We start from the raw sequence: 21,247 nt of genomic DNA, 5'->3' as shown, positions 1-21,247 counted from the left end.
ATGTAAACAAATTAGAGGTATATTTTAGTGAACATTTGGTTCTTCGTGAGCTAAACGATGGTGGAAGTCTGGTTCAAGCTGGGCATTTTCTGGGTTGGTAGGCCTATTTCTTCCACTTCTTCCAGTAAGATCATTCTACTTTAAAAATGTTTATTTGAAGTGCAGTCCTTTTTATTTGCATTTTTTTTGTTTGCTGTTACTGTTGCCCATGGCTGTCTTTTCTTTTAAACTCGCTTCTGCAATAGTTGACTCCTTTGTGTGATGAATAGACCTATTAGTTAATGCTTTCTGTCACTTGTTGTTTGTTGTATATAAATTATCTCAATCAAATAGTAACTGTTTTAAATAAAAATAAGTATTATGCATCAGATATATTGCTGTGCATTGTTATGCCATGCTCTTTGAGTTGCATTCTTAACCATCTGGGCCCACTTTAATTTACTACCATTTCAAGCCCTTTGGGCTGAAAATGTCCACCTCCAAAAAAAATGCTATAAAAACTTCACAGATTAATATTTTTTTCTACTTTTTTCTGCATAAACCTCTTAAACAACTTCAGCCCTGCTCAAGACTATTAAACATTCAAAGATTTTGAGGATTTTAACCCTTTAAATGCCAATTTGACTGCATGATGTCACTGATGTTTTATATGAAAAATACACAAAAATGTAGTTATTTTTCATCTAATAATTTTTTTTTGCCTGGGGCATTGGTTTTTACATTTTAAATCTGACACTACACAAAAAACTATAAATGCATCAAAATCAATTTTGTTGCTAATTTTTGACATAGCCAAGGCTGTGATAAAAAATAAATGCCCCAGCCAAAAAATATTTATTATATGGAAAATAACTCAATTTTTGTGTGTTTTTTATTTGAAAAACAGTGACATCATGGAATCAAGCTGGCATTTAAAGGGTTAAATTCCTGAAAATAATTGAATATTTGATTGTTTTTATCAGGACTGAAGTTGATCAAAAGATTTAACCCCAAAAAGTTGGAAAAACATATATTTCAGTAATATTTTTAAAGTGTTATTTAGAAGTGGACATGTCTGCTATCAAGTGGCCAAAAAGGGGTTTTTACATTTTAAATCTGACACTACACAAAAACTGAAAATGCATCAAAATCAATTTTGTTCTTAATCTTTGACCTACCCAAGGCTGTGATAAAAACCAATGCCCTAGCAAAAAATTATTTATTATATGGAAAATATTTGTGTTTTTTCTTTGAAAAACAGTGACATTGTGCAATCAATCTGGCATTTAAAGGGTTAAAATTCTCAAAATCTTTGAATGTTTGGTAGTTTTGAGCAGGGCAGAAGTTGTTTAAGAGGTTTATGCAGAAAAAAAGTAGAAAAAAATATTAATCTGTAAAGTTTTTATAGCATTTTTTTGGGGGTGGACATTTTCAGCCCGAAAGGGCTCAAAAGGGTAGTAAGCTTGTACACAGTGCATTATAGAGCCATTAGAAAAAATTTAATTCGAATTCCAAAGTATATCAAGAAAGAAATCCTTCTTCCAAAAATCATGTCATTTGCAGTATCACAGCCAAAATTATTGCCAAAAATAAAGTGAAAAATTTCTGAAATGGCTGAAAATGTCCTTAGTGGGCCCAGAGGGTTAAAATCAATTTCCCTCCATAACGAATCCATCTTCCCTTTAGTGCCCATCCCAAAAGAATAGCAACATATCAAAAAATGATTTAGTTTTTAGACAACCTCACTAGGCCTGTAACGATAATCACTATATCAACTTATTGTTCGATATATAAAATGGACACGATAGTTCTGGAGTGATAATTGTTGTTTACATGCGTGTTTATTTACATAAGTCATCAACATTTTCGCCAGTCACGCTGCTTCTTTCCGTCTCTCACACACACACACACACACACACACACACACACACACACACACACAGTGCAGACGCAAGCCAGCTGAAGCATAGTGAGTGTGTTAGTGAAAGTTAAGTTTCCAGACGGCTTCACAATTCCAGAAAACTTGCCAGAATAAATGGAATTGGTGTCAAAGCCGGTGTGGTGTGGGAACATTTCGGATTTTGCCGAATGAGCGAGGAGAACCCAGTAACGTCTACCTGCCACAATGAGAATAATAGCAAAGCAAACTAGCAATACAACCAACGTGGAAGTGCTTTTAAAACATGACCATCCCACCCAGTTTACTCAGCCGGGAACAAAATGGACATGGAGAGCCCCTCACTGCATTAACTGCCACCAGAATACACCGCTTGCTCCAACTTGCTTGTCCACACACACACACACACACACACACACTGCCCTGCCCACACCACACTTATAGTGGACGCGTTATAACTCAGACTTTTTGTGCTTTTTTTTGTAATACTGCAAATGACAGGCATTAGGAATTACCAAAAAAATCTCCAAAACAGGTGTTTATATATCATTTATAATATATAATAATAAATATTTATCTCTGTACAATTTTTGTTAACAGAGTCTGACAATCTACTTTTTTTTAATTGTAGTTTATCTATTTATGTTCTATTTATCTAGGATGTTTTAATATTTCTTTTCCACAATTCAATTCCAATGTTTTAAAATGAATTGTGGAAAAGGATGTACTTGGATTATTATGCTCTAATATCATTATATCAGTGGCTTAAAATGGTCCTAAAACAATATCAAGGATACTATCGTTTATCGTGATAGTTTCTGGGAAAATATATTTTCCTAAAAATGTTGTTATTCTGACAGGCCTAAACCTTACAACTTTTTTGTAATCAGGGTTGTATGTTTACTGAAGACACTTTTGTGTGTTCAGTACCAAAGTTTACCAAGATTAGCCAATTGGAATTAAATGGTTACACAGCAAGTCATTGTCTGTGTAGTTGACCTCATTCATGTTGGCATGATGTGTTTCAGTGATAACAAATACCTTCTCGCTAACAGATCAAACTTACCGTATGGCGATGGCGTCATGTCACTTCTCAGCACACTTGGAGAACCAGTTGGGTGTCTGTTGGGTTTAAGGAAACAAGGTACACTGAGTATAATAAAATACAAACATAAAGTAACCATGCACAATAATTTTACTGTCCTAAAAGTGGTCAGAACGCTGTCAGTGCAGTCAGATTACATTTATAAGCAGTAGGCTCACATATAGATCAAGTTCATTAATGTTTTTTTATAGTGTTATCTTTAATGGTTTACAGTCTAACCATAGTGCAAGTGAACTGAACACTTACCTCTGTTAAGTGTTAGCAGTAGCATTCAGGTAAAAATAAATAAAAAATAATATCAGGTTTATGCCCTGTAAAGTCTAACTGCAGTAACTAAATTTTTAGTTGAAATTGAGTTATAACTAAAAATGAATGTCCGTTTTATTTTTTGACAAAAATTTCAATTTTGCTTTATTTCAGATAAATATTGAAATAAAAATTGCAGTTACAATAAAATCCAACTCAAAACCAAAGCAGACTGCAGTAAGTTCACTTACACTTACTCAATTGTTATCTAGATAGTGATGAAGTAAAAAAGTGAGATAAAATTATATTAAGACTAAAATATAACATTACTTTATAATATTAAGTCTAAAATTAACTAATATTTGAATAAAGCTGTCAAACACTTTTAAATACACTTATAACAAAATGTTTCTTCACTGAAAACTAAATATAAAAGCTGAAAGAAGACAACAACATTGTAGTTACTGCACTATGTTTGTGCATTACTATTAGAACATTTTAGAGCAATGCAAGCCAGAGTGCAGTAACTACATTTTTGGTGTCAATGGTCAAATAAATCGTCATGAGTTTTGAGCATTAAAATTTCATCATCAATACATGTAGAAATAGGTGTCATATCACTTACCTTCCTATTTGGCTGGCCAGTTAAAAAACATTAAAGCAGTTTTTCTCAGTTTTACCCTTAGTAGTTACTGCAGTTAGGCTTTGTAGGGCAGTATTGTCAGCCAAAGTTATTTGTTTTCTCTATGTCCTTTTGAATATGCTGCACCTACCTGAGGTTATTGCTGTCGATCTTTTCTTGTAGTTTGTTGCTTTTTGTAGTTTTTGTCCAAGTTCTCTCTCTCACTCTCAGACTTTGGTTTTAATCCATTTTATCACCAGAACAGGTGACATCTGTGGAATAATTAATAAACTGATTTAATTATTCCATTGATTAAGTATTTCTGTAATACACATACATAAAAATTATCAGAACATTTGATACATTTCTTTACTTGGTGCATTCATTTTCTGATCGTCTACTTACCAGGTGAAGTTCTTGTCGCGTAATGTTGTTATCAAAGAGTAAAGGATCAGCTGCAATATGAGGTCAACTCAACAAGGAAAAGCCTTTTCTGTCAGCTGGGCGGAACAGAGGCATGACAACAATGACACAGCCCAGTATGTAAAGGATGTTGCACAAACAAGCTGAACTGCTTCTACAGGTAATTAAAATAGACGCTGCAGAGAATTTATAATAGCCAGCATTTGGCATAAGGCAATACAAAATGAGTAACAAGCACTAGGACAACGAAATGAGCCATCATCCCGTCCAAACGTATACAACACACACAAACAGTACGACAAAGGTGACCAGGGAGGAAGGGAGAGAAATACAGCACACTTGAGGAAAGGAAAGGAGGAAAAAAAAACCTCAGCAACATAAACATAATACACTTCACAACATGAACAGACTTATAACATGCCACAGGAGAGGGGGGCCAGCATAGCCAGGCAGCCATCCGGACCTGCAGCCATTTGCGGCGCTGTTCACAGACCCGCCTGTCTTGCTGGTGGTATGAAGCTGAAAAAATGTCTACAAGATGCATGTTAAAAAAAATGAACACAGCTGAAACAAGATGCATTACTCATCTTTAGATATGTCAGTGTGTTGAAATTCGAAGGCCTCCTATTGTCTGCAGATGTGGAAATTCCCTGAAAACTGGAATAGGCAAGAATAAGCACATCTTTCCCGTCATTGGAAATGAAAACTGAAAACTGAAGTGCTCTTGCCCTGGAGCGTATTCCTAAGAGCATTGTTGGAGGAAACAAACACATCATTTCATTGCCAACAGCTGTTTTACTCGAACTATTTAGCATATGACAAAGAACCTTGACCTCAGGGAGTGTATCAGACTTTTACATAATTTTGTGCCCCCAAAACTGCATTTTTCTCAAATGAGCTAACTCCAACATCGAGTTAGTCCCTATCCCAGTGCCTGACTTTACAGCAGAAATATACATGTTTATAGCCTGGTATGAAAAGGGTTTTAGTCTTCATAGCTAATTTGCCCATTCATGTACTGTATGTGCGGCAGTGGTGGAAAAAGTATTCCAATTAGCCTACTTAAGTAAATGTACTAACACCACACTGTGAAATGAATCCACTGCAAGTAAAAGTCCTGCGTTCAAAAGTCAAAGTACAAAAATGTAGGAATCAAAATGTACTTAATGTATCAAAAATAAACTTGTTATGCAGAATGGCCCCACTCAGATTTTTTTTTATATTATATTAATTATATATATATTAATTATTGTAGATACATGTATGTAAGCAGCATTTTAATTGTCTCAAGGTAGGGCTCATAACTACTTAATATACTGTTATAAGGTTTAATTTGACTAAAATATCTAATCACTTTAAGTTGATCATGTTTTTATGGTAAGTCTTGACCTGAAAAGTCACTGAAGCTGGTCCAATATTTACCTCAAAATGTAGTGAAATAGAAGTATAAAGTTACATAAAATAAAAATACTCAAGTAAAGTACAAGTACCTTACAATTGTTAAGTTGTTGTTAACTACAGGACTTGAGTAAATGTACTGAGTTACATTCCACCACTGATAGGAGGGGATTTTTTTTTATATAACTCACACATTTTAATTATATCAAGGCGGAAAGTACAAAGGATATTCAATGTGGTGGCTGCTCTGAGTGACAGGTGCTGTCACAGGTAATGCGTGTGAGCATCAATGTTTTTTTTGGCTCGCCTCTGCTCCACCCACACAAGCTTCTGTTTATTTTTGGATAAGCAAGGAGTCAGGCAAGATGGCCAAGATGGCAACAGCAGGAGCCACCACACTGAGCTTCACAATGGCTCTTCATAAACTTATACTTGCGTATCTGTTTTGTGCACCAGAAATACTCCTACTAAAATACTTAATAATAATAAAACAAAGAGATATACTTTCTGCTGATATAAACTATTCATACACACACATACATTATCTCTCAAAGAATAAATAAATAGAAACACAAATCCAATTTGTTGTCACAGACTTTACTCACTCTTTTTTTTTTTAAAAGCACAATATAGCATTGAAACCACAATTACAGGACGAAGGTTGATGCTACAACAAAGCAAAAGTCTGCTGGATGCATAGGATTGACTCCAAACAAAACTTATCCATGACAGAAAGTTCTGATAAAAAATAATAAACCATTATGATGAATTCTGACCAAAAAGCCAGCAAATAAAGGCCAATTCTTCTCCAAGTGAGCTGCAGACGTCACTGTCTCTAAAACACAAACATCAGCTTGTTTCAAACAGTTGACTTTTCAAGGGAAACAAGAACATATTTGCAATTTTTGCAGACAACAAAGATAAGAGAGATAAGAGATAATTTTTTTTTTTTAAACTACAAACAGTATTCGCTTTGATATGTAAATAAGAAAATAGACATTCCTTGTAAAACAGAAATATAAAATAATAGATCATATAAAAGATACTAAGTGATTTTAAAAAAGCTACATTTTCACAGTTGATTCATATATGTACATTTTTAAAACAATGAAGTGCATTCAAAGGAAACAAGAACATATTTGTACATTTTGCAGTGGAGAAAGATTCTTGATGACTTAACTTTTCTAAAATGTGGTTACAAAGAGTATGAATCTTCTGTTATCATAAACATAACAAAACAAAAGAATAAATCAAATATTTACACTGTGAGCTTGAATGTTTAGTGACATTTTATGACAACTTTTGTTATGTAAATCAGAAAAAAGACATTCCTTGTAAAACAAAAATATCAACTAATAGATCAAATAAAACACAATGAGTTATTAGCCTATCTTTCACCCATTTATTTGCATCATAATTCAGTACTTTACCCTTAACATATAAATGGATCATATAAAAGACACTCAGTGATTAACAACATTAACATTTTCACAGTTCATTCATCTATGCACATTTTTAAACTAGTGAAGTGCATGTAAAGGCGGGAAAATTGTTAATGACTTAACATTTCTTCAGGGTTACAAACAGTATTTACCTTGTATTATCATAAACATAACTAAACAAATGAATAAAACAAATATTTACATTGTGAGCTTGTGATACTCAGTGATATATTTTATGACAGCTTTTGATATGTTAATCAGCCATTACTTGTAAAATAATCAATCAAATAAAACAGTAGGAGTTATTAGCCTATCTTTCACACATTTATTTGCATCAATATTCAGTACTTTACCCTTAAGATTCACTGTATTTAAGTGACAACATTGGCTTTTGTTTTGCCCTTTAGACGAATGCAGTGAACTTTGCAGATAATGAACATGCATGAAGATAAACTTAACAGCTCTCATAGTCAAGTAACTTAAGTTGAAAAAAAACCCTATGAGATGTGTTATAGAGGCAATTTTGGCACGGATATGACTTGCATTTCGGTATGCCTTGAGCACCAAAAGTTTGAAAACCACCGTTATAGTGCACTGGCCACTAGAACATTATTTATCATATATATGTCAGATATTTGTTAAAGATCTATATACATCATTTCAAAATGAAAAGCTCAGTTTTGCATCTGAAACTGTACAGCTGTCAGCAAAAACACGTCACAGAATGCTACAAGCTTTGTTTTTGCTAGCTTTCTTCACATGTTCTTGAATCCAGTCATATTTTTCCTCCTCGTGCTTTTTTTCCAGCTCATTGATTTCTTTGTTCACATGTTCTCTTTCACGTAAAAGAAGCTGCGATTTCAGCTCCTTCATTTCTTCGTCTTGTTTTTTCTTCAGTCCATCAAAGCTTTTCTGGTATACCTTGTGTCTGCACAGCTGTTTTATCACAAAGTCATTTTGGGTTTGTTGCTTCTCCTTCAGATGCCTGATTTCTGTCCCATACTTTTCCATCTCATCATCAACATCCCTGGTATATTTGTGTCTGAATTCACAGCATTCTTCAGCTTGCTTTCTTGCTTGCTCCTCAAATTTCCTCTTTATTTCCTCATGTAGTTCTCTGCGTTCCCTTTCCTCATATACTTTTCTGATATCATCTTCCTTTCTGTAGTTTTCGTATATATACATTTCTGTCTCTTGTTCTTGACGGAGCTTTTTCAGTAGTTTTTGCTCCTCCTCCCGTCTCTGTTCTTCTTGATGCCGTTTGTCCCACCATTCCCTATTTTCTTGCTCCCAAGCCTCTTGTTCTTTTCTTATGTCTTCTCTAGCTTGCATTAACATCACACTGCCAGCAACAACATTTCTTAATGACATATATTTAAATTCTTTTTCCAGATTGATAAGTTTTTGTTCCCACTCAAGTCGTTGGGATTCCTCTTGCCTTTTCTTCTTCTGATTCTCCTCTCTCCTTCTCTCCTCCTCTTTTTCTTTGGCTCTCTGTTCTCTTTGTGGATCAAGTTTAGGTGTTTGCCCTGCCACTTCCCTTCTCTTTTGCAATTCTTTTTGAAAGTATCTTTCCAAGTCCCTCTGTATCTCTGGCTCCTTTTCCTTTAGGATCTTCTCTGTTTCCTTTTGTATTTCTGCCTCAACCTCTTGAAATAAATCTGAGGTGTAGTAGGCACCACCATTTCCCCTGACCATTGACTCAACCTTGGTCAGCAGATGGCTGACTTGAGAGCGATTTTGACGATCGTTGTTGTTGAAGACGTGATATCTTCCTCCACATTCAGTTATCAGATTTTTTAAAGGGCCTTCTGGGTCGTCTTCGATGTATTCCTCAGGTGTTTGGGTTTTAAGTTCATCTCCTCTGGTGAATAAAACAATGATGAAGTCTTCTGACTTCTTGCCAAAAAACTCCTTGATCAGTTCCACAGAGTCTTGTTCCTCTTGTGTAAAGCGGCCGATCTGCAGCACCAGTAGGAACACATGAGGTCCTGGAGCCAACAAGCTGACACATTTCACAATCTCCTGTTGAACATCAGCATTGGTCAGAGTTGTGTCAAACAAGCCTGGGGTGTCAACCACAGCAACGGGCCGCCCATCAATCTCTCCTGTTTCTTTTTGGCACAGCTTGGTCACTGATTTTTGACAAACTTTAGAATGAAAGCGACCTTTGCCCAATATGGTGTTTCCTGTGGCACTCTTTCCACAACCAGTCTTCCCAATCAGAACAATCCTGAGACAGTCTCTACTCGACTCCAATCTTTGACGTTCTCTTCTCGGCTCCAATCTTGGAGATTCTCTTCCCAGCTCCAATCTTGGAGGTTCTCTTCTCGGCTTCAGTCTTGGAGGTTCTCTACTCGGCTCCAATCTTGTCCATTCTGTTCTCAGCTTCAATCTTGGAGGTTCTCTACTCGGCTCCAATCTTTGAGATTCTCTTCTCGGCTCCACCCTGAAAGAAGCTCTACCTGGCCCTGCCTGGAAAAACTCTTTTTCTTGATATTTCTGATAACCTTCCGGCCTTAAAAAAGATGCATGTCTTGAAAGCCGATTCTCTGGGAGCCTGGGAAACAAATCTTTTGTGAACCCTCTGCATCCCACATCTCTCATCTTTTCCACAGTGTGTAACATCTCTGAGACCTGCTGCTTGTCATTGATGTTGCAGACAAAGTATCGTCCATCACAGCTCTGAAGGAGATCTTGGATATCTCTGTTTTCCTGTAGAAACTTCTCAACCAGTAGAAAGTTAGGATTGAACTCTGAAGTAAAAAGAATCATAGTGAAATCATTGACTCTATGGCTGAAAGTGTTTTGGATTGTCTCTAACTCTTTCTTGTCTTCCTCACTGGGATTATCTAAAGGTAAGACCAGGACAAAGGCGTGGACGCCCTCAGGCTCACAGAGGGAGATGCACTTGAGTGACTCTTTCTTTGCCGCTTCTTGAGGTTTTCCATACAAGGCAGGCAGCTCCACCAGGGAAACCCAACATCCACACACCTCTCCTTGCTTTTTAACACACTCTGAAGAGTCCGCAGGTGGACCAAACTTACTTTTTCCCAGAATGGCATTCGCAGCTGAATGCTTACAGGCTCCATGTCTACCACACAGTACCAGGTTCAGAGGGTTTTTTGCAGGTGCTGCCATAGGAACTGTCTCTTCGGTGAAGGTGACATATTGTCCTCTGTTTTCATCCACTATCATCTCAATCTTTTCCATCAATTCTTTACGATCATAATCTGAGAAATCCCTTTCATCAAAGTTCATTCTGTGCTGCCTTTGTCTGCCGTCTTGGATGAGTTGATTAACTGAAGGATTCCCTAACCTGTCATTTTGTGTTAAGATGACCATGGAGTATTTAAAAGCATCTTGTCCAAAGAAGCTCATGATGAACTTCAATTTTTGTCTGTCCTGCTCAGTGAAATCAGAAGGCTTAACTAACAGCAGGAGGACATTTGGTCCAGGCGGGCTTTCAGCTACGCACTTCTTCATCTGAAGTCTCACTCGTTCCACTGGCAGACTGAAGACGTCTGCTGATTTCACCACCTTGATGGGTTTTCTCCTCCACTGTCCTTGGGTTGGTGCGACTTGCTTGGACATTGTTGGATGATGTCCATTGATGAAGTTACTAAGTGTTGTCTTTTCAGTCTGACTTTTCCCAAACACTGCGATCCTGAGTTCAGACCCTGCAAAAAAATGAGAATAAAAGCATTACAGATTTCCTTAACAATGATGAAATTAGGCTTTTGAATTCGGGACGTATATTTGATTCAATGTCCTACCAGTATATGTAGATGATATATAATTTCTCTTGAATTCAGAAATCTTTATCTATTTTGATTGTTCCCTGTTTTCCGTTTAAAAGTTGAACCTGGATGTATCAGAGGTCTTGCCGCTTGACTGTATAATGCATTTATCAAAGCCCTTTTCCTAAAATCAGCTGTCTGCTCCTGCAGGAAATTCAGTTTACTCTGTAGAGCTGCAGGTTTGGTAACAATTCTTGAATTGCAAACGACAAGAGTCATGGATTGGGTATCGAGAGACTTGGGCTGCGTCTTGTGTTGTCTATTTTGCATCCCTGCTCCCCTCACTTTCGCCGTTCACCGCCCACCGGGGATGCATGGAGAGACTCCTCCAAAGCAAAGCGAGGAGAGAGGAAACGATTTAAGAGACATGAGACGTCCTTCCCTCCAAAGCGTCACGTGAAGCGACGTCCGTTTCTAATGACAGCGACAGTGGATCACAGCTGGATCAGCTGTCAGTCACTTTAACAGCTGTAGACATGCACTTATAATAATAATAAAGTGTTTTCTCTGTTTAACAAACACCTGCACATGAATAACAACCTGCATTGTGTATTCATACTGTGAACTGTGTCCTGTTCAGGGGCACAGGAATGCCTTTATATTATTTATTATTATTTGCTTCTGTATATATTACGACGGCGTATTAGGGCCAAGTATGAGAAAAAAAATACGGACCCGGGGGAAGGGGGGTAATATTGGTTCATGCCTCACTGGGTCCTTCCGTTACCACAAGTGCAAGCATAAACACACACACACTTCAGAGATGAATAAAGATTCCCTAAACCCAGCTCTATGGCATGTGTAAAGAAGCATCATATGAGAATGAAGGCTGGGAACAATAAACCTGCTGCTGTAAAAAAAAAAAAGCTTAGACAAACGTTATGCACTGTAACTGTCAACAAGAAGCAGAGGAGGGTCAAAAAACAGCGCTCCGTGTACCGACAGGCTGGAGGGGAGCGTCAGTCGGATCACTCATAATAGTGGAGCGGCTAAGTGCTCTTTTTTGCCAGAATCTTTCAGTTTATGATACAAGCGTGGAAATTGGCATGAACACTCTCCATGGGTCACTTAACAAGAAAATTGTCCGAGACATTTGAAATTTTAAGATGGCGGCCATTTTTCAAGATGGCCGACACCTAAGTGGAGCAGTTAAGTGATATAATGGTTTATTTGGTGATACAAGCATACAAATTGGCATGAGCAGTCTCTGCTGGTCACTTGACAATAACCCACCCACAGTTACTTGAAATTCCAAGATGGCGGCCATTTTTCAAGATGGCCGACACCTTAGTGGAGCAGTTAAGTGATATAATGGTTTATTTGGTGATACAAGCATACAAATTGGCATGAGCAGTCTCTGCTGGTCACTTGACAATAACCCACCCACAGTTACTTGAAATTCCAAGATGGCGGCCATTTTTCAAGATGGCCGACACCTTAGTGGAGCAATTAAATTATATAATGGTTTATTTGGTGATACAAGCATAAAAATTGGCATGAGCAGTCTCCATGGGTCACTTGACAATAAGCCACCCACAGTTACTTGGGTTGACAAAAAAACACTCCCAGCCACTTGAAATTTCTATTTTCAAGATGGCTGCCCCCTGGATCCTCAAAAGATAAATTTTCTCATAGAAATGTATTGGGTTTTAGATTCTGGAAAACAAGTTTTAACACATCATAATACAGTTGTTTTGATTTGTTGATCATAGACAGATTAGACAAGAGTGAGTATCTGCACTACCAGGGCACACTGGTGATATATGACTGCTGTTAAACTCAGAGTGGGGTTCAATGTCAGCCAATTGTTAGTTAGTCAAAGAAGAGACGACAACTCTCTGAGTAGTTTTAGTTAACCGGGTGGTGTACAGATCGTACAGGGTAAAAATGGCATTGGATGAACGATTGGACTAAGTGTAGGGTTAAGGCATGAACTTAGTTGTATCCCATACATCAAAGTGCTTATTAAAAAGTGGTAAAAGGCTAAACCCTCGGCCTCTGCCTTTGAATTTGCTGCAGACATTGCAGAAGCAATCATAACAGTTGAGAAAACAAACAGCAGGACACCAAGATCATACTGGTTATGATACCATTGCAAGAAATGTTCCATTATTTCATAAAATAAATGCTCTGCCTATCTTACGTAGTCCAACCCGACTAGATGAAGGTGATGGCACAGAAAGCACATTGACAAGAAACAGAGCAAAATATAATTCAAGCTGTAAACTTATGTTCAACAACACACAGCTGGAAAGGGCACAAAAAAAGGCATCTACTGCTGCTAAAGATACCAAAGATATCCATGTCAAGAGGTCAAGAAGATCCCAGACTTCTTATGAGGCTGGATATGTGTGGGGACAGGCATTGAAGAGAGACATCCACAAATGCCGAGCCTGTCCGACTGGGGATGGGTTAAACAGGACAAGGAGTGGAAAGTCTTCTGGACTCCACTTCCACCTATTGCGGAGAGTTGTTGGGAGTTGACAAAATGTGGGTGCACCAGGCTTGTACTGGAAAGTGTAAGTGCTACAGATATGGACTCAGTTGCCACTGCTAGAACTTATTTGCTTGTTTCTTTTGCCAGTGTTACTCCCTGTTGTCCTTTGTGTTTTCAAGTGTAGGCCTATGGCTCGGCTTCCCCTCGCCACATCGGCGCATTATGTTCTATTTTGTCACCAGCCTTTTGCTGTGACATGTTCAGTTTTTACTTTGTAACATTGCTTTCACATTTTCAGTTTAGTTCCCTAGTATAGTTTCAGATACTGTTTGTCATGGTTCCGTGTCAGCCAGAGCTGCTGTTGCCTCTTGATCTGTCATTATTGCCATTCATTACCATTGCTCAATTATTATTTTGGAGCACTGTCCGTTCAGCACCACAACTGTGTTTCCCCACCCCTTAGTATTTATTTGGCATATTTAATGGCAGTAGTAATGGTTAGTTATAAAAAAAAGTAATTTTAAAAAGTATTTAAAAAAGCCCTCATGGTAAGGGAGCATGTGTATCTCGATGAACCCGGAGAGCTACGCCGGTGGGAGGGAACTCCTGTCAGGTTTTACCAAACTGGACAGGTCGTGGGCAAGGAGTCAGACAAAGCACAGTCAAACAACCTCTCTTGAGGAACCCAATACATTTCTATGAGAAAATTCATAATTTAAAGGCCCACATGGCAGGCGGCAGTCATCCTGAAAAAAAAAACTGCCGCCTTGAAATTTCAAGTAGCTGTGGCTGGCTTATTGTCAAGTGACCCACAGATACTGCTCATGCCAGTTTTTATGCGTATATCACCCAATAAACCATTGTATCACTTAACTGCTCCACTAAGGTGTCGGCCATCTTGAAAAATGGCCGCTATCTTGGAATTTCAAGTAACTGTGCGTTGCTTATTGTCAAGTGACCTACAGATACTGCTCATGCCAATTTTTTTGCTTGTATCACCAAATAAACCATAATATCATTGCTCCACTAAGGTGTCGGCCATCTTGAAAATGGCCGCCATCTTGGAATTTCAAGTAACTGTGGGTGGGTTATTGTGAAGTGACCCACAGATACGGCTCATGCCAATTTTTATGCTTGTATCACCAAATAAACCATTATATAATTTAATTGCTCCACTAAGGTGTCAGCCATCTTGAAAAATGGCTGCCATCTTACACTTTCATATGTCTCGGACAATTTTCTTGTTAAGCGACCCATGGAGACTGCTCAGGCCAATTTTTATGCTTGTATCACCAAATAAACCATTATATCATTCAATTGCTCCACTAAGGTGTCGGCCATCTTGAAAAATGGCCGCCATCTTGGAATTTCAAGTAACTGTGGGTGGGTTATTGTCAAGTGACCAACAGAGACTGCTCATGCCAATTTTTATGCTTGTATCACCAAATAAACCATTATATCACTTAACTGCTCCACTTAGGTGTCGGCCATCTTGAAAAATGGCCGCCATCTTGAAATTTTAAATGTCTCGGACAATTTTCTTGTCAAGTGACCCATGGAGAGTGTTCATGCCAATTTTCACGCTTGTATCATAAACTGAAAGATTATATCACTTAGCCGCTCCACTATAAACAATCACTCTGATAAAACACCCAAAACAGAGTGAGTCATGGAGAAGAAGAGACATCCCGCAGGTAGAAACCAATAAAATGTGGTGATGTAGTACCATCACCTCATGTTATGTGTTTTTACGTGTGCCATGGTGGCTGGGCCCTTCTCCCCTGGGTCCATATTTATTTATTTTTTCATACATGGCCCTAATACGCCGTCGTAGTAGACGATCCTGGTGATAAATTAATTATTTAATATGTCAGAACATGATTGTGTCTGCTGAACACCGGCCAATATTTTATTAGGTTAGATGATTAAGGTAAAATGTAAATGATGTCACTCAGATCAAACCTACACTCAGCAATGATCAGCCTCACGTGGGACTGATGAAAATGACAAACGATGTAAAAGTGTTTCTTGCTGACAGACAGACTCATACTCTCTACTGATTTGTTTTTTTACTTTAATAATATCCATAATAAATCTGAATAGTGGAAAAAACAGATAACAAAAGGAAATAAAGCTTCAAGAGCGATCTTTCTTTTAATTTATTATAAATGTAGAAATATGTTTGTGGTCTTTTTGTTGTTTAGATGAAATAAAACAGATTTTTAAGTACATGGCGAATCATATAAATAAAATAAAAAACTTGTGGTGACACACTTGAGTTTAAGGGTGCATCCCATGTCCCTTATTTTATGTCTCCTCTATCCTCGCTTGAACTGGAAGTTCTTTCACGTGCGCCTTCTTAACGACCATCCCAAAGCTTATTTGTGCTCGGAGGAGAGAGGAGAGAGGAGGCATATCGGGGAGCCATTAGCGAGAATACATGCGAGCATCCTATGCGGAAGTCTTTTAGCGGTAGCCCCGCCCCCTGACTGGACATTGGTTATTGGTATAGATTAGATGATAAAGGGAAAATGTAAATGATGTCACTCAGATCAAACCTACTCTCAGGAATGATCAGCCTCATGTGGGACTGATGGAAATGAAAAACGATGTAAGTGTTTCTTGCTGACAGACTCCTTACTGTTTTTTTATTTTACTTTAATAGTATCCATAATAAATCTGAATGGGGGAAATAACAGATCGTGAAAGGAAAAAAAGCTTCTACAACGATTTTTCTTTACATATATATAAATGTAGAAAGATGTTTGTGGTCTTTTTCTTGTTTAGATCCACAATAAAACAGATTTTTAACTCCATGGCGAATCAGAATATAAAAAAATAAAACTTGTGAGTGACACTAAAATATCTACAACAAATATTAATTGTAGAATCAAATCAAATCGTATCGTTCTTACACTGTATCGATTCATATCAAATCGGTTTGTAATAAAAGTATATCGTTTTTGAATTGTATCGTAACTTATGTATCTATATGCGAATTGAATCGTTTATCACAGAGAGTTGTGCAACCCTACTTCCTACTTAAACCAGACTTGGATGGTGCTTTACCTGAGACAATCATAACATACCCACAACCAGAACAATTTTGGCCAATTTCATAAGTGACAAAATAAGTAATCATAACCTCTGTTCATAGGGTACAAGGAAAAGTGAATTGTACAACTGTACAGCAATGAAACCCAAATGAAAAAACATAGTGTACTCTTTGACAGAAATGAGTAGGGGTCATGTGCTTAATAAGGAAGTAGCAGCCTATTATTGTATTGGTTTATTATATCAGCGGATATCGACTTGTTACAGAATTCAGATTTTTAAAGCCAGTATTGGCTAATACGGATAACGTCCCAATAATATTGTGCATCCCAAATTAACATGAATACTTGGGTTCAAGATATTCTGTGCTTCGCTACTCTGAAATGTGGAATCTCATTCTTAGCTCTTGGAAATGCTCTTTTCAGTCAATACATTTTGTTGGCCATATTCCTTTATCGCTCATAGTGAAATACTTTTCTAAACCCAGAGTTCGGTTAGTTCAGTTTTCTGAACTTTTAAACGCACCAGGTTGAGTTAGATTCATATTATTGTTAGATTTGTCTTTCACATCACAAATAAATCAGTGAAATCGGGGGTATTTTAACCTTCTTTACTTTGGAGCCATTTGGCTGCCATATCAAGAATGACTCTGTGGTAGACTGCAACGTAAACCTCTACACCCTTTCCACCCAGAGATTTAACCAAGGGACACAGATTAATGGGATCAATTCAATTTTATACACGCAGAGACCTAAATCATTTAAAATGATTTAAAAGATGGTATAATCACATCAAATCTCCATAATAACTCAAAGGTTGTTCATTTTACATTCTGTCTGTCTGCAGCCATCTTATTATAGGTTTGGCCCAATGCCCTCATTCTTCTTTGTCACGTGACTTCATGTTTGACTCTGACTTCCTCCACACTGACAAAAAGTATCTTTGTAATGAAGTCTAGCTTGACTTACTAGATGCCATCTTGTGTTGGGTTTCATGGGCGTCTTCCACTCTAGTAGTTGAAGTTGGTACCTGTTGGGTTCAAGGACACAAAATTTACAAAATTTAGATAATTAAAACGAACAAATACAATAAATGAAGCATTGAACTTTCAAGAAACAGTGTTCTGCTTACTATGATTAATTTGAATAATCAGTTAACCCTGTTGCTGGGGATAATGTTACAATTATAGTGCAGTTGTTTGATTAACACATGGTGTAGTGAGAAGTGCTTTCAGAAAGCTTGCAAAAGTCTAAGTGCATTCAAACTGTATTGTATAGTATTAGATATTCATACAAAGAATAACAAAGTTACCAAAGGTAACCATGAAAATACATAGAAGGAATATCGGGTGTATAGCCTTTACACACACACACACACACACACACACACACACACAGACACTTTATTTAAGTAACTTCAGTATAACACACCTGACCACAATACCAAACCCATGTATAAAAGTGCCTTAACTACACAAAATGTGCTATATTATTAAATATCAATTTCAGAAATATACCTGATTCTTTACTTAGCGTACAAGCATGAATAACTTTGTTTCAGAACATTAAAAATAATTAGAACTGGATTGTAAACAACAAATAATTATGTATTTTTATATTTATAATATATTTTAGTTATATTAGCTTTGCCCAACGTTGCAATAATAAAATGGTTGCTACATTTATTATTCTTTTTAGTATTTCCTTGTTACATATAGTCTTCACTCACCTGAAGTTGTTGTATCTTGTATTGCGGTTAGAATGGATTTTTGATTCATCAAACCAGGCCAGACCATTCTGAACATTCAGCACCTGATGATTATCAATAAACTGATTTCATTAATCAAATTAAGGGCTACATATACACACAACTTCTGTGTTTTATTTTGCTTATTTTTGCATTTATTATCTGTTAGATTTACTCACCAGATATATTTCTTGTTGTGCCTCTCAATCTCAGAGCGTAACGATCGTGTCCCATCTCTTTTCTTGTCTGTAGAGTTAGGTGTTAACAACAATGGGCCCTGCCCACACACTATAAGCAGCTAATGGAGGCTCTAAACAGACTGGTTGCTGTCAGTGCATGTGACAATGAAACGGCCCTGCCAATGTTTGACAGTGTGCCAGTTAACAGCTCATGACTCAACAATTTTTAGGCTCAGTTGAAGCTAGTAATAGGTTGATCCTTATATTTGCTGTTAAGTATGGTATGTTTTTAATTAAATGTGGAATCAACACAATCTTGACTAAACTTTACTGCTTAGGATTTGAACACCAAGTGTTGTACCTTAAAACTCACCTGCCCACCAGTGGGTAAGGGTAAGGCTGTGCTGAGATAAAAAAAACATTTTGGCTTTTTGAACTGACATAGTTTTATTGTTTTAGCCACATGCTAAACAACAGTTTAGCCACACAGTTCTTCTGTTATAAGTTTGGCTCAATTTTTTCTTTAGTCTTATCCTAACCCCAAACCTACCCAGGCTGGTGGGTTTTAAGAGGTCAACCAGGGTTAGCTATAAGACGCTTACAGGTCAAGTGACTTGGAGAGAATTTTTGAAGTTTTTTCTTATTTTAGAACTTGTGAACTAGTTGAAGTTTAAGCTTCTTTTAAAATGTCAGGGAAAGTAGTTGTCAGGAGCATTTGTACTCATTTCTAGCACCAAGGAGAAGAAAACGGACCAGAATGCAATGCAACTACAGGACACAAGTTTAAAGGGGGGGTAACTATCACTTGTCTCATCATTTATGATAAGGTCTGAAGACTATAGTCTGACAAGTTGCACTTCAACTAAAGAGGCAATGTAACTGTCTTCGGAATCTTCTGTCTTTTTTAAAACAAGTTCATCAACAGTTTACAGTTACAGTCAAACTCTTACGCATTACACATGTACACTTCAAATGTCCCTTACAGGAAATAATAATAATCCTGTTTTTTTCTGTGGCTACATCCTGGTATGGACAAGTTCAACAAGTTTTTTTTTGTCTTCATTATATAACACCACCACACCTGTTGCTGTCTTTGGGGAAAAATGGAAATACTACAAGTACCTTAAAACTGTAGAGAACTAGTAAATGTACTTAGTTACATTCCACCACTGTGTGATGTGTGCAGTGATTTTTTTTCATATAACTCACACATTTTAATTATACCAAGGCTTAAATTGTAAAGCATAATCAATGGAGTGGCTGCTCTGAGTGACAGGTGCTGTCACAGATGATGGGTTTTTTTCTGGCTTGCCTCAGCTCATCCCACACTTTACTTCTCTTTATTTTGGTATTAGCAAGGAGTCAGGCACTGCTAATGTGGTAACAGGTGGAGCCACCCCACTGAGATTCACAATGGCTCTTCATAAACTTGTGATTGACATCAATGTTCATACAGTCTCAACTACAGTCAGTTTTTTTGCACCAAAACTATTCCTACTACAAGCCTAAAATAATGATAATAATGATAATACTTAGTGGATAGCTAGATACATTTGCTGCTGATATAAATTATGCATTCACATACATACATTATCTCTCTTTAAGAATGAATAAATAAAAACACAAATAATCCAATTGGTTGTCAAAGACTTTTCTCACTCTTTATTATAAAACCACAATAACAGGACAAAGGTTAATGCTTCAACCAAACAAAGTCTGCTGAATTGCACAGGATTGACTCTAAACAAAACTTTATAAATAAAAAACAAAAACATTATGATGAAATCTGACACTTGCATAAGAACTAACTGCAGTAAATAAAGGCCAATTATTCTATAAGTAAGCTGCAGCCGTCCTCACATTTGTTTATATAACATTTGTAGTGATTAAATGTCCTCTGTACATATATATTTAGAAATACATATGAAATATAGTTTAAAATATCAAGCATCAAATATAAAAATGTTATGTTTTTTCCAAAAAAAAAGGATAACATGTTGAGGCCATTGTTTCAAGGCTAGTGGTTCATAGACTCCAAACATTGTTACATTGTAGAACCCAATTCATGATTTTCATACATCAGCTCATTTCAAACAGTTCATTCATCTTTGTACATTTCTAAAATAGTGAAGTGCCTTCAAAGGAAACAAGAACATATTTGCAAATCTTGGAGAAAGGTCCTTAATGACTTAACTTCACTAAAACAAGCTTACTTCTGTTACTAAACAAAATAATATAAGAATATTTACAGTGTGAGCTTGAATGTTTAGTGACTTTCTATGACAATAAAAAACAATGAGTGAATGGTTTCTGAATAACATGATATAGGCCAACTATATACACCAGTTCAGTAAGAAAAACAATCTCACTTAGTATTTCAAGTTGCTCACAGTTTTGCATCTGAAACTGTACAGCTTTTAGAAAAAACATGTCACAAAATGCGACAAGCTCTGTTGTTGCTAGATTTCTTCACATGTTCCAGAATCCAGGCATGTATTTCCTTCTTGTGTTTGTTTTCCAGCTTATTGATTTCTTCGTTCAGATCGTCTCTTCCATATTCAAGAAGCTGCAGTTTTAGCTCCTTCATTTCTTCTTGTTGTTTTTTCTTCAGTTCTTCAAAGCTTTTCTTGTATACCTTTTTTCTGCAAAGCTCTCCTATCACATGGTCGGTATATATGTCTCTGAATATATTGTATTCTTCAGCTTGCTTTCTTGCTTCCTCTACTTTTTTTCTCCTCATTTCTTCCTGTCTCTTTTTGTAAAGTTCTTGCAATTCTCTAATTTCCCTTTCCTCATGTATGCATCTTTGGAGTTCTTGCTCTTGTTCTTGCTTTTGTTTTTGCTCCTCCTCTTGTCTCTGATCTTCTTGATGGGGATTGTCAAACCATTCACTCCTTCCCTGCTCCCCATGTTCTTTGC

The 21,247-nt window shown here is 36.9% G+C and overlaps 2 protein-coding genes across 2 annotated transcripts in view; one reads left to right on the top strand and one right to left on the bottom strand.

Annotated features, from left to right (window-relative positions):
* The window catches only part of prdm6 (PR domain containing 6), a 118,485-nt gene that overhangs the window by 46,678 nt on the left and 50,560 nt on the right, over positions 1 to 21,247 (top strand). The window lies entirely within an intron of this gene.
* Positions 7,830 to 21,238, bottom strand: LOC131974297 (uncharacterized). Its single transcript, XM_059336551.1, has 5 exons — positions 21,100 to 21,238; positions 18,329 to 18,395; positions 17,372 to 17,432; positions 10,889 to 10,937; positions 7,830 to 10,792 (listed from the first exon to the last, which is right to left on the bottom strand). The coding sequence occupies exons 1-5, from the start codon at positions 21,236 to 21,238 to the stop codon at positions 7,830 to 7,832; spliced, it is 3,279 nt and encodes a 1,092-aa protein (XP_059192534.1).

The sequence above is a fragment of the Centropristis striata genome, chromosome 7 (genome assembly GCF_030273125.1).
Source record: "Centropristis striata isolate RG_2023a ecotype Rhode Island chromosome 7, C.striata_1.0, whole genome shotgun sequence".
Taxonomy (NCBI): domain Eukaryota; kingdom Metazoa; phylum Chordata; class Actinopteri; order Perciformes; family Serranidae; genus Centropristis; species Centropristis striata.
This window is presented reverse-complemented; position numbering and strand designations above follow the sequence as displayed.